The sequence below is a fragment of the Rhododendron vialii genome, chromosome 13a, assembly GCF_030253575.1.
Source record: "Rhododendron vialii isolate Sample 1 chromosome 13a, ASM3025357v1".
Lineage (NCBI taxonomy): Eukaryota > Viridiplantae > Streptophyta > Magnoliopsida > Ericales > Ericaceae > Rhododendron > Rhododendron vialii.
The window spans coordinates 8,498,437-8,511,244 of NC_080569.1; the positions used below are offsets into that span (position 1 = coordinate 8,498,437).

Consider the following 12,808-nt stretch of genomic DNA (forward strand, 5'->3'; position numbering starts at 1 on the left):
GCTACAACCTACCCCTCTATCTATTGAAATGGCCATAAGCCAAACTCTGTTAATAGAAGTTAGTCACTCTGCATGGTTCCTATTTTTTAGAATAACTTTTTACTCTCGGCACAGTTTTCAATAGATCTCTCTCTATCTCTCTTCACTCATTACCACTCATTATATCCAAAATAACTTTCTAAAATGTAAATCAAATAAAGTGAGTGTGATTACAAATGTACCCTTAGTTAGCCCTAGGTATGGCGGGAATGGGTAGCAGAATTTTTGACGGGAATGGGAGGAGTACATTGGAACCTAGTAGTGTTTATTGTTTAGACTAGTAGAAAATGTTGTCTATCCATTGAAAGTAGAAAGGCCGAATGTTAATATTCCTCAAGTCCGGTCTGAAGTTTGAACAATGGGTATCTATCCAATTTCAAGATGATGGAAGTCTCTTGATTCTGAAATGGTGTTTTCTTCCTACCCGCCCTTTTCCAATTCCGTCGAATGACTCCACTAAAGGCCCACCAGTTAATCCCCATCAGTCACCGTTCTTTCCAACCATCATACAATGAAATCTACACAAACCGCATTGAATCATACACTCGTGATCGGGCACTGCAATCAGGCAGGGTACTACATGCTCACCTGATCATCACTGGGTTAGCTCGTTTGACCCATTTTGCCTCCAAGCTCATAGCCTTTTACACCGAGTGCAGACGATTGCCTGATGCCCGGAAACTGTTCGACAAAATTCCCCAACGAAACGTCCGCCGTTGGATTGTTCTGATCGGGGCCTACGCCCGCCATGGCTTCCACCGTGAGGCTATGGGTGTCTTTTCTGATATGCAGAGAGAAGGTGTAAGACCCTGCAAGTTTGTTCTCCCCAGCATTCTCAAAGCCTGTGGACACCTCTCGGATCAACTAACCGGAGAGAAGATATACGCTGTAGTTCTCAGACACGATTTTGGTTTCGATGCATTTGTTAGTAGTGCATTGGTAGACATGTATTCAAAATGCGGGCAAATTGAGAAGGCGAGGCGGGTTTTTGATGGGATTGTTGGGAAAGATGTAGTTGCATTGAACGCTATGGTTTCGGGTTATGTTCAACATGGGTCTGTTAGAGATGCATTGTGTTTGGTCGAGGAAATACGAGAAATGGGAGTGAAGCCCAATGTGGTAACATGGAATGCGTTGATTTCAGGATTTGCACAAGCCGGCAATGATTCTATGGTCTCTGAAATGTTTCGATTGATGCATATCGGTGGAGTCGAGCCAGATGTAGTAACTTTTACATCAGTAATTTCTGGGCTTGTGCAGAATTTTCGAAACGATGAAGCTTTCCATGCGTTTAAGCTAATGATAAAGCTTGGAATGTATCCGAGTTCTGCTACGATTAGCAGCCTCCTCCCTGCATGTGCAACCTTGGCAGATTTTAAGCGTGGAAAGGAGATTCATGGATATGCAATGGTGAGTGGAGTGGACGAAGATGTATTCGTCCGGAGTGCTCTTGTTGACATGTACGCAAAATGTGGTTTTATCTACGATGCAAGGACATTGTTTCAAACCATGTCAGAGAAGAACACAGTGACTTGGAATTCCATGATTTTTGGATACACGAATCATGGATATTGCAATGAAGCAATTGAGCTTTTCAATCAAATGGCAGAGGTGGAAGAGGAAAAACTAGATCACTTGACTTTCACCGCTTCTCTCACTGCCTGTGGCCATGGGGGAATGGTTGAACTCGGGCAGAATTTGTTTGACTTGATGCAACGAAAGTATGGGATTAAACCAAGGTTAGAGCACTACGCTTGTATGGTGGATCTTCATGGTAGAGCGGGAAAGATTGTTGAGGCTTATGATTTCATCAAGATGATGCCGATTGAGCCTGATTTATTTGTGTGGGGAGCATTGTTGGGTGCTTGTAGACAATATGGGAATGCAGATCTTGCTGAAATAGCAGCAAAGCATCTGCATGAGCTTGAACCTGATAGTCGAGGAAGCGGTTTGTTGTTGTCAAATATGTACGCAGACTCAGGGCATTGGGGAAATGTTGCAAGGGTGAAGAAGATGATGAAGAAGAGGAAGTTGACAAAGTATCCCGGATGTAGTTGGATAGAAGCCGTCTAGTCTGAAATCGCAGTTACATTTGAAAAGCTGCCATTCTATTCTTTACCTTGAACTTTGCTATCCAAGCAAATATGAGACTTCTGAATGCTGCTAGGTGTTAATACAGACCTTGATCTTACATGATCCAGCCGTAAAAATATTTGCACCAACTTTCATTTATCATACAAATCTGTCTTAGTTTCCCTTTTCACCTCATAATGGGAATGGGAGCGTTGCCGCTTAATCGCTAAACCAAGAATCTTGTAAGCTAACGAATAGAGGGAGAGAAAGAACTTCTCAATGACATCCTAATACAGATCCAAATAAGGGAGCAACTTTTATAAGGTAAAATCAGTAATGCAACAGAAATTACACGACGAATTAACTTAAAGCCACTGGAAACAGGGAAAAGAATCTTTTAACACGAGCAAGCCATAAAAAAATACAGAGCTGCTGCAACTTCTAAGGCTTCATATTGGTGTCGCTTGATTGCTGAAACAAAAGGAGATCAAACATACATCAATTATTCCCTCCGTTCCAAAATGATTGTCCGGTCCGCAAAACGATGACTTAAAAATAATGCATTTCTTTCAAGAAAAAATCCAAACTTTTTTCATAAATTAAAAGAACTTATCGATATCAAGTGAATTGTTAAAAAAAATTTAAATTTTTATTGCAAAAAGTATATTATTTTTACGTTCTCGTTTTGCGGACCGAACAAACATTATAGGACGGAGGGAGTACTTAAAGTCCTGACACGATAAGTCTGAAGAAAACATGTCAAGGGTCTACTTCTAATGACTTTCTTGGGTAGCAGACTATAAATAAATTGCCAGAAACCCATCCACAGTTATGTAGTCGGAAACAATATAAGGGGACCGATAACAACAAATCAGACGACTAAACTTTCAGCCTTATGGAAAGCGAGATCAGAGAGAAACTAAAGCATGAAATACCAGCATCCAATGACTACTGATTAACATTCGCCTTAGTCCTTATGCTGTAAATGAAGGCGGCTAAGTAAAAGTAACCATACAAGAGATAACACCATTTATCAATCAAACAAGAGTCAAGAATAATACTTAATAACTTGCTGTCCTCTGCAAAGACCAGAAATGATACACCACGAGAGCCTCCTCCCACTTCAAACAAGAGCTTGTGTATTTGCTTGATTCATGTACAACTCAGAATTTAACTCAAGTTTTTCCCAATGATTACAAATGAATTCCCATCATCTGTCGTAGATTCAGTTTCCAATAAGCACGATGAGTTCCACGAGTTAAGCTGGAGCCAAGTTTCTCAAACCTCTGAAGTGTGAACTACACAAGAAAACATACGTTATGTAACCTAAAGTTCATGTGCAAAAACGTAGAGAGTTAACTACAAAGCAACAACAGAAAACTAAATTTCTGCAAAAACAGCTCTGTTCAGTTGCATCCAGCCACTAAAATACACATAGCCTAAATAACTTTTCCCTTATCTTTTTCACACCCTGCACAACCTTTACTTCCATTCATCTGCATGATAACTAAAACTCTACTTACTTTCCCAATGTGAGTTTAAGGCATGTACAAATATCCACAATGCAGTTGTATATGTATTGGATTTATCCATCGTCATAAGAGATGATGGCTGCTGATCACTAAGAGCCAGTTCGGTTTGAGTTTTGAGGGAGGTTTTTAAGAGTAATAAGTGGAGAGAGAGAAAGAGAAAATTTGAGGACCATGCGCAGGGGTTTTGAGACCCCCAAACGAACTAGCCCTAAAGGATCTCCTGCCAAACATGCTCCAAAATATAGATATTACCAGATCCGAAATGAGGAGAGAAGAAAGTATAACCGAGTTAGCCGTCATATGCTTAAAGATATGCTCCATAATATAACTGAAAAATGATGATCTATTTATTGATGGAGGGAAAATGAGCTGAGCCAAGCTGATCTTGGGGATGTTCACTTCAGGCTCAGTTCCTTTTCAGGCGAGCAAAACATTGGCTGAGCTTGAGCTCGGGTCATCCCATCAATGCTCAATCCGACTTGCACTCCAATAAAACCAAGCATCTTCACACTTTTCCAAGATACCAAGCTTGTAGTCTAGATAAATGCGGGGCATATAGACACAACTAAATTTTCATGAAAACGAGTGCAATAGAATATCCTCTAACCTATCTTAAAATCTTAACCTTGAAGTGCAATTTAAAATAAGATCTTTTGATCTTGGAGAATACAATTCATCCAACATTAGTGTTTACAATCAAGTATAACATATCTATGATATAAAAACAAACACAATCACATAAGGTGAATGAAAGCTGCCAGAATCCTGATATTGAGGGGTGTCCCTTATACAAATGATCAATGACTTGAATGAAGGATGCCATAAAGCAGTCATAGAAGGACAGAGGGGATGGGATAGAAAATAAACAGCACCCATTCCAGAACGGGAAGGGAAGTTTGCATTGATCCAACAAATCTATACCATTTCAGCTCGTGAACAGATCACTTTCTCATGGGTTTAACAAAAAAAAAAATCAAACTGCAGCGTCCTATGTAAAAATCATGCCACCTTGCTAACATTCGAGGAAAATACAAAATAAACATTCAGCCAAAATCTGGCAGCGACGAGCCTTTTATTGTATAAAACCTAATCTGCACAATCATGCAATCATGATGCACAAATAACTAGTGCCAGACCTTTAAAGGTCCTCCACCACAGAAGGAAAAATAAATGCCAAATATAATGACGGAAAGCTGGGATTCCCCAAACGAAAGGAATAAGAGGCGAATGGATTCAAACGTCATGAGCTCGTTAGTGCTGTAATCTTGTAGTGCACAACACTAGGTATTGACTGCATATAATAGTCACACAATCCTTCAAAATGCCTTCCGCTCCGCTCTCAACCCACGCACTGCACTTGTCCTCTCAATCCTCGCTCTCATGGGTTTAAGTAGTTTAGGATGTGTATGAAAGACGCTTTCACGCTTGCACACACGCACGTGAATCATGTGACTTAGGACTTTGAAGGATCTTGGATTCTTGGTCCCCTGGCAAATAATGTACTTGAAGGTAGAATCAGATTAAACAAATTCCAACGATAAACCTTCGTGGTCCACAAGAACCCATGACCTATTAAATGAAACTCTTCCTGAACTATCGGAAAAAACAAAGACCAAGCATTGCGTCATACTAGATTGATGATCCCAAAAATACCCCCCTCTCAACCCCTAACTAAATCGCCTACCACCACAATTCTGTTCCCTCAGAAAGTGCACATATCCCACACAAACACAAAAAGTTAAGTGCTTCTTTCAGACCAAAGATGTTATTTTCCATCTCTTTTATTTGAACAGCACTTTTTATTCTCCTTCCAATCACCAAGAAAAGAACTAGGAATGAGAAAGAGAAGCTTGATGCTTTCGTGATGGGTTAGCTCATTAGGCCCTATATACAGGCAGAGCCTTTTTGACTGATTAAATGCTGAAGTCTTTTACCCCTTTTAAGCTTCATACCTGTATTTTGAAATGTAAGATACAGCATTCATACAAGAAAAATAAGCATAATTAGATGGCACCTGCTAAATAGTAAATTCAAATGGAAAATCTACGTGAAAACCCCTTTTGTCAAACCAAACAAAAGTTTAGAGTACATCATTCATAGATCCTAATTAAGGCCAGAGAACCAATGCGGGGAACATGTTTGACAACTGATAAGGCATTGGGCAACACACTTCTAGAGAAACCAGCATTTGTTCAAAAAGTCAACACAATTATTTGAAGGCAAGCACAGATTTTCTGCAATTAATTTCGGAAATAAAACCGAATCCAGCTGCCAACAAGAGGTTTCAATAGTAAATTACTAGGCTCCAATTTCTAGCAATCTAAATCCTAAAATCCTGTAAAAATCAAAATGAAATCCCCGTAGTCCAGTAGAGATTCATCATGTCAAAACTCCAACGCATTTGAGTCGAACACCAATCCTGTATCAATAATTCCTATAAGCAAACATAAGATAGCAAGGAACAACAGCAATAGGATTCTGATAGCAACTATAATTAAAGAGCAAAGAATCAACTAGTTCAAGAAACCCCCCTCACCATCAAAGGTAATGTCATTTATCATCCGGAGTAACATGCTGATACGATGCAACGGAGCCGAACCTACTACCGGACCAATCTCTCTGCTGCAACATATTATATGGACTGGACTCGTATCCCCGATAAGAACCATGGGCCATGCCCATCACCGGCATATGCATCATCTGCGGCAGGTGAGTCATCTGAATTGGCATTGGCATGGGCATGTGCCCACTCCCTCTGGCCTCATGTAAGCTCTGAGGCACAGGGGTTGACGAGAAAAGAGGGTCCGACGGCGAGGGACCCTCATTCGACAACCCCTGCATTCTCTTCAAGTAGAGTCGGTACTTCTGGAGGTGACTCGCCACGTTTTCACGAGTCAAACCCTCGACGTTCATCAACTGCATAATCGTCTTCGGCACCGCGCTTTTTATACCTAAATTACATATAATCAAAACATAAGCTAGTTTTCAGTCATTTATTAAGGACTTCCTTACCACTTTTTCACTCAAATTTACCACTAAAATCCACTCCATCCCTCAAACCTATACCAAAAAACTTTGTAAGGCTATTTATTTCCCCTTAAACTTACAATCATGCCATTAATGAAGCTTTTACTCAAATTTGTCTCTAGATTTGGGTAATACGGTAGGAGATGCTCTTAAAGAAGTTGATTAACCGTTTGTTAGTTGAATCCTGACAGTGTCTACAAATATACTTCCTCCTTCCCATTTTCTTTATCTTATTTGGGGATTTTAACTTTTTGAGGGAACATTATGATTACGTCCAAGAGTATTATTCATGTAGATAGTAGTAGTAATTCAATTTGGACATAAGGGTAATAATGAGATTTTACCAAGTTTCAATACTAAAATTTGGAAAGCGTACATATATTTTGGGACATATCAAAAAGAAATACGGAACTGTCAAAATGGGACGGAGGAAGTACCTAAATGCGCCACGACGTCGACGAACCGCTTGTGCAGCTGCGGCGTCCACACCAGCCGCGCCCTCTTCACCTGCGTCCTCGCCGATCCGCCGTCGTTTGCGTTCTCTATTTCCTCGTCACAGCTTTCATCAATCCTCCTCACCTTCCTCGAACCCGACCCGTCCGCGGCCACATCCGGATCCGGATCCGACTCCTCCCCTTCCACGACCATCCCGTCCTTATCCTTTCCCCTCTCCTCGTCGAACGACTTGAAACCAACGCCGTCCGACGGGGACAGCTCCCCTCGGATGCTCGAGAGCGTGTTCCGCGACGCGCGGTTCACGTCCGTCATGCTCCGGCGAGGCTCCGGCGATATGCTGAACGCCGATGCCAGCTCCGGCGAGATGAGAGGGTGCGATAACGGCGTTAGGTCGTCGGCGCTGGGTAACCCTAGCTCCCAGTCCGAGACTCGGTCGTCGTCTCGGCCGCCGTACTCACTCATGTTGACTTCTTCGCCCATCGTTGCAGCTCGAGCTCGAATTTCACGGATCGCAACCAATCTCCTTCCAATTCTTCATAACCGATTCGGTTTCGATCAGAAGTTGGAGATAATCATGGAGAGAGAGAGAGAGAGAGAGAGAGAGAGAGAATTGAGAGTTGGGAGATACTCGTTGGGAGAATTTTGGTAGGAAGAAAGAAGGGGTAAAAAGTGCAATATCTGATTCAACACGGGTACAGTCCAAATGCCAACGTGGACTTTGTTTAGATTCGTCCGTTGATATTTTGTGCTAATTTACTAGAACCTGCTAACCACACATACATCTGCGCACAGATTTTATTATGGGGTCCACCACAGATTCCACGCAAATGATCCGAGCTGTTCATTAGATGTAAAATATTTTTTCAAGGGTCTTCGTAAAAAATAAGCTCAATCTAATACCTATAGTTGCTTGATTCAATCATCTAAATTTTTATTCAGATTTTCGGGTAATGAAAAATTAGATGATTAGATCAAGCACCTATAGTTATTGGATTGAGCTTATTTTTTACGGGAACCCTTGAAAAAATATTTTATATTTAATGAACGGCTCGGATCATTTATGTGAAACCCTTGATGGACCCCACAATAAAATATGTTCACAATCTGTGCATAAATTATCTGTGTGGATAGATTTACCAAATTTACTATCCCTTGGCCTTAAAAAATGATAATTTTTAAGGAAAATTGATAATGTCAAAACCCATTTTGTTTCTATCAAAATCTTTTTGTTCATATCAAAACTCATTCATTACATGACTTAGGGCTTGTTTGATAACCTTAATTCAGCACTTAATACTGAATCAATTAAGTAATAAGTGATTCAGTAGGTTTGATAACCACATTTCATATTACTTAACAAATTAAGTACCACTTAAAATATAGGCTAAAAAGTTGAAAAAAATTAAGTAGCTTTGAGCTACTTAATTCTGGCTGAATTTTTGTGTATTTACATTCAACCGTCATACCACCACCACAACCACTTCCACCAACACCTCCACCACTCCACCACCACCACCACTCCACCACCTCCACCACCTCCACTACCACCACTCCTCCTCCACCACATCACCACCACCACCACTCCCTCCACTACCACCACCACCACCACATCACCACCACCAACTCCACCACCACCACTCCACCACCACCACAACTCCACCACAACCACCACGACTACCAGCACTACACCACCGCCACCACCGCTCCACCACTCCACCACCATCACCACCACCGCCACTCCCCCACCACTACCATCACTACACCACCACCACCACCACCACTTCCTCCACTACCACCACCACCACCACCACCACTCCACCACTCCACCACCACCACCACCACCACTACCATCATTACACCACCACACACCACTGCTCCTACAACCACTAACATCACTCCACCACCACCACTACCAGCACTCTTACTACCTCCACCACTCTCCCACCACCACTGCACCACCATTACCAAAAGTATATTGTCACCGTTAGTAAATTAAGATAGAATTGGAACAAAATTAATTCATCATTTTTTTAATTCAGTACTTAATATATTTATCAAACAGCTTTTTAGCTTAAAAATTTCAGCATTCAGTTTCCAGTACTTAATTTTTCAGCTTTCAGTTTCAGTTTTCAGTTTTATCAAACAGCCCCTTAGTTACTCTCCACTACATCACTTACTTTACAGAAATACCCTTTAAAATCTCATAAGTGCAATGCGTTTTTCAGTTCCACGTTTCAAGCAAAAATGCAAGGATTTATGAACTACTTTTAGAAAAGAAGCAAACAAAAATTAAATATCAAGCAAAAATGCAATTCACTAGCAAAACTAGAGGTAATTTAAGAAGAGGCGTAAACAAAAATAATTCTCTGGATTCAACGGGGCATTTTCGTAAAGTAAGTGGTGTAGTGAAGGGCAATTAAGTCATTCAATGAATGAGTTTTGGCATAAACAAAAAGGGTTTTGATAGGAACAAAAATGATTTTGGCATTATCAACTCCCTCTTTGAAACTCGTGTCATTTTTCATCGTTTATATCTTTCAATCTATAATATTTTTCATGTGTTTGAAAACTTTGTATAATATAACTAATCGAACTATCAAACAAGATCCATATTTTTTTTTTGATCCATATTTAAAGATATAAGGAATTGAAATTGACACAGATATCAAAAACTGACATCCAATTTGGGACTGAGGGAGTATTATGTCCACTACCCATTTTCGAGTGACATGAATGTTGTGTTTTGATGAGTTTTTAAAAAAATTTGAGAAATTTTTGGGGTTATAAGTGGAGAGAGAAATAGAGTATTAATCGAAAGCAGTAGTAATGAGTGAAGAAAGAAAGAGAGAGAAATTCGAATAATGATTGGAGATAGGGGTAATAAATGGAGAGTAATGATTAAAAGTAGAGGTAATAAATATTTTTTGAGTTGGAATTTTTTTTTCCAAAAACCAAACCAAACAAGGCAAATTCTTTTGTTATGTACTTTCTTCGTCCCTTTTTAAGTGTCCCGTTTCGTAATTCCTACTTATTAAGAAAATATTATCATTTTACATCAACTTTTACCTCCACTTTCCCTATTTACCCTCTATGGAGACATTATTATTACATTTTTACTCACTAATTTTTCAAAATAGAATATACTTTTAGGGGCAAAATAAAAAATTTACCAATTTTTACCTATTAATTTTACAAAATGGACACTTATTAAGGGACAGCCCAAAATGGAATACTGAACTTTAAAAATGGAACAAAGAAGTAATTTTATCCTCAGCATCGCCTTTTGGGTGAGGTGAATTTTTTTTTTCTAAGAAAGTGGATGGTAATTGGCCAAAGAGGGGAGAAAAAAGAAAATTGCTCTTTTTTGGTTTCAAAAGTGGAGATATCAAATCTTTTTGAAAATTTATGTGGTAATTTGACATCTCTACAATATCCGCTCCAACCAATATGTCAAAACTTTTATGTAAGTATATTTTCACCTTAATTTAAATTTTAGGAAATAAATTAATCATAGAAAATACTCCTTCCGTCCCATAAAGTTTGGTATTTTTAGGAATGCGTGTCATTTTTAAATTATATATATCTTTCAATCCATAATATTTTAGACGATTTTTTGAACTTTGTATAATAGAACAAATTAAAATCTATCAAATAAGATCCATATTGCTTATAAAAAACATTACGAATTAAAAAATATAGTTAATTTTTTCATAAAGTTGAAATAATGAAAGTGTCAAATTTTATGAGACGAAATGAGTATTTGACATCACGCTATAGAGCGAGATGCAAGTGGCAACTTGGCGTGGTAGCCATTTCGATTGGCCTTTTGTTCTTTGTCTGTAATGATTTAGGATATTCTTGATTACCTGTCTTGTTTTACCCGCTTTCATTCATTATTCATTACATTTAGGGCTCGTTTGGATGCGGGATTAAATTTGAAGGTGTTATGTAATAAGGGGGGATTAGATAGTAGGGGGTATTGGATAGTAAGGGATGGCCCACATTGATGTGATGTTTATGGAGGGGGTATTAAATAGTAGGTTGTTTGGATGAGGTATTAGAGAAAGGGGATTAAGTAATACTTTGTTTGGATAGAGGATTAATAGGGGGTATAAGGAATGGTGGATGATGTAAAAAGCTGTCAAATGACCCTTTTGCCCTTGTGCAGTCCGAAACTTAATTATATATTTTGTTATATATATCATTTAAAATATAATTAATATTTCACACTTTAAGCCGTAGTATTTAATTTGTCTAACAAATGTACACATTTAATAATATTAGAAAATAAAAAAGTCAGTTATAATTTGATAAAATTCGTTTTTTTTTTAAATTCTGGTTTTTTTTTTGTTTTTTTTTTTATGAAAAAATACATTGTTTGGTAGTTGGAGTCCAACAATTTTGTTAGGTGAAATCCCATGTGACCAACATATTTTTTTGGTCAAAATGTGCCTAACTAATTAAGTTGGTAAATTTTTTCCTTATAAATTGTTCCAATGTCTCTTCTTCTTATTTCACATCTCATATTGATTGAGGAAAAAAGTTTTTCATTTCGTTGGTCAATCATATTGATGGCACAGCGAATTTGGACCGAGGTGGAGGAAGAAACGTTACTTTCCAAGCTTACGATCCTTGTAGATCAAGGAATGTGGAATGGCAAGCCCAGTGAGTGCCAAACCGCATACTTGGAATATCTCCAAAATCAAATGCAATCTTCTTTTCCTGAAGCAGGTATCGAACCAAATCATATCCTGGGGAAGATGAAGTATTGGAAACGGGATTTTTTCTACGTAACCGAAATACTTCACCGTCCTGGATTTGGGTGGGATTCAAATGAAAACAAAGTTGTGGCAGAATATGAAGTTTGGGAGGAATTAATCCGAGTAAGTAAATATTATATAAAGGCTTGTTCAATAAATTGAATTTTATAGGAAGTCTTGTTTACTAAATTTTCTTAAATGTTTTTCCTTACTTTATGTAGGATCGGCCACAAGTGAGACTTTATCGGGACAGGCAAATTCCCAAATTCAATCAATTGGGCCTTATTTTCGGTCGTCGGGAAAACTAGATGGTCGAAGTTGAAGACATGTGTTTGAAGAATAAATTTGTAGTTGTCAAATAAATGGATTTGCCTTTTCATGGCTTCCTAATTTGTTTGATGTATGTGTGTGAGAGTGTATTTCTATTGTTCATCTGTATTGTATCATGTTTTGAAGTGAGGTGAATTTTCGAACCAGCGAATATTTCATCATAGCCATGCGTTACTTTTGAACTGAATAATCGAACCAATATATAATCACGTGATTTAGGAAATAAAACGTACAACTTACGAAATTCTTACAACTTATACAGTCTTTCCCAACCTAATTCGTCCGAATTTGTGAAATAGAACTTACAACTTCATTCCGAACCAGAAAACAGATGTGCCAATAAAATACAACATACGAAACCTAATAAAAAAGTTACAACAAAGTATGTTGTTAGACTAGTTTTATGTTGAACTTCCAAAGCACTCGTGGATGTCGAAGCACCGTCACTTGATTGATGTTGGGTTTGAGCCAACTGTATGTCTTGAATGAGCCGGTATCTTTCCTCATGAAATGCTAACAATGCTTCTTCCGCTTCGTCTAATGTGTTGTACTTTTTCTTCAAGTTCCCCGCGTATCCATTAACTTGCAATT

At 38.7% G+C, this 12,808-nt stretch overlaps 2 protein-coding genes across 3 annotated transcripts; one reads left to right on the forward strand and one right to left on the reverse strand.

Moving 5' to 3' along the window:
* Nucleotides 1-230: 230 nt before the first annotated feature.
* LOC131314683 (pentatricopeptide repeat-containing protein At5g59600) lies at nt 231-2,249 on the forward strand. Its single transcript, XM_058343501.1, has one exon. It carries the CDS (start codon nt 487-489, stop codon nt 2,110-2,112), a length of 1,626 nt encoding a protein of 541 aa, XP_058199484.1. The 5' UTR covers nt 231-486; the 3' UTR covers nt 2,113-2,249.
* A 773-nt stretch (nt 2,250-3,022) lies between these two features.
* On the reverse strand, nt 3,023-7,815 carry LOC131314688 (transcription factor PCL1-like). Of its 2 annotated transcripts, none has more exons than XM_058343508.1 (3): nt 7,109-7,815; nt 6,181-6,595; nt 3,023-3,410 (listed from the first exon to the last, which is right to left on the reverse strand). In XM_058343508.1, exons 1-2 carry the CDS (start codon nt 7,605-7,607, stop codon nt 6,195-6,197), a joined length of 900 nt encoding a protein of 299 aa, XP_058199491.1. In that variant the 5' UTR covers nt 7,608-7,815; the 3' UTR covers nt 3,023-3,410; nt 6,181-6,194. The 2 variants fall into 2 exon arrangements, with proteins under 2 accessions (XP_058199491.1, XP_058199493.1); XM_058343510.1 differs by lacking the exon at nt 3,023-3,410 and adding an exon at nt 5,667-6,063 and having other exon boundaries at nt 7,109-7,812.
* Between the last annotated feature and the right edge of the window lie 4,993 nt (nt 7,816-12,808).

Excerpts from the sequence above, each read along its gene's own strand:
- LOC131314683 (XM_058343501.1), top strand. The coding sequence starts at position 487 with ATGACTCCACTAAAGGCCCACCAGTTAATCCCCATCAGTCACCGTTCT.
- LOC131314688 (XM_058343508.1), bottom strand. The coding sequence starts at position 7,607 with ATGGGCGAAGAAGTCAACATGAGTGAGTACGGCGGCCGAGACGACGAC. Across the intron at positions 6,596-7,108 it reads CGACGTCGTGGCGCATTTAG|GTATAAAAAGCGCGGTGCCG; the intron begins GTACTTCCTCCG and ends TATGTAATTTAG.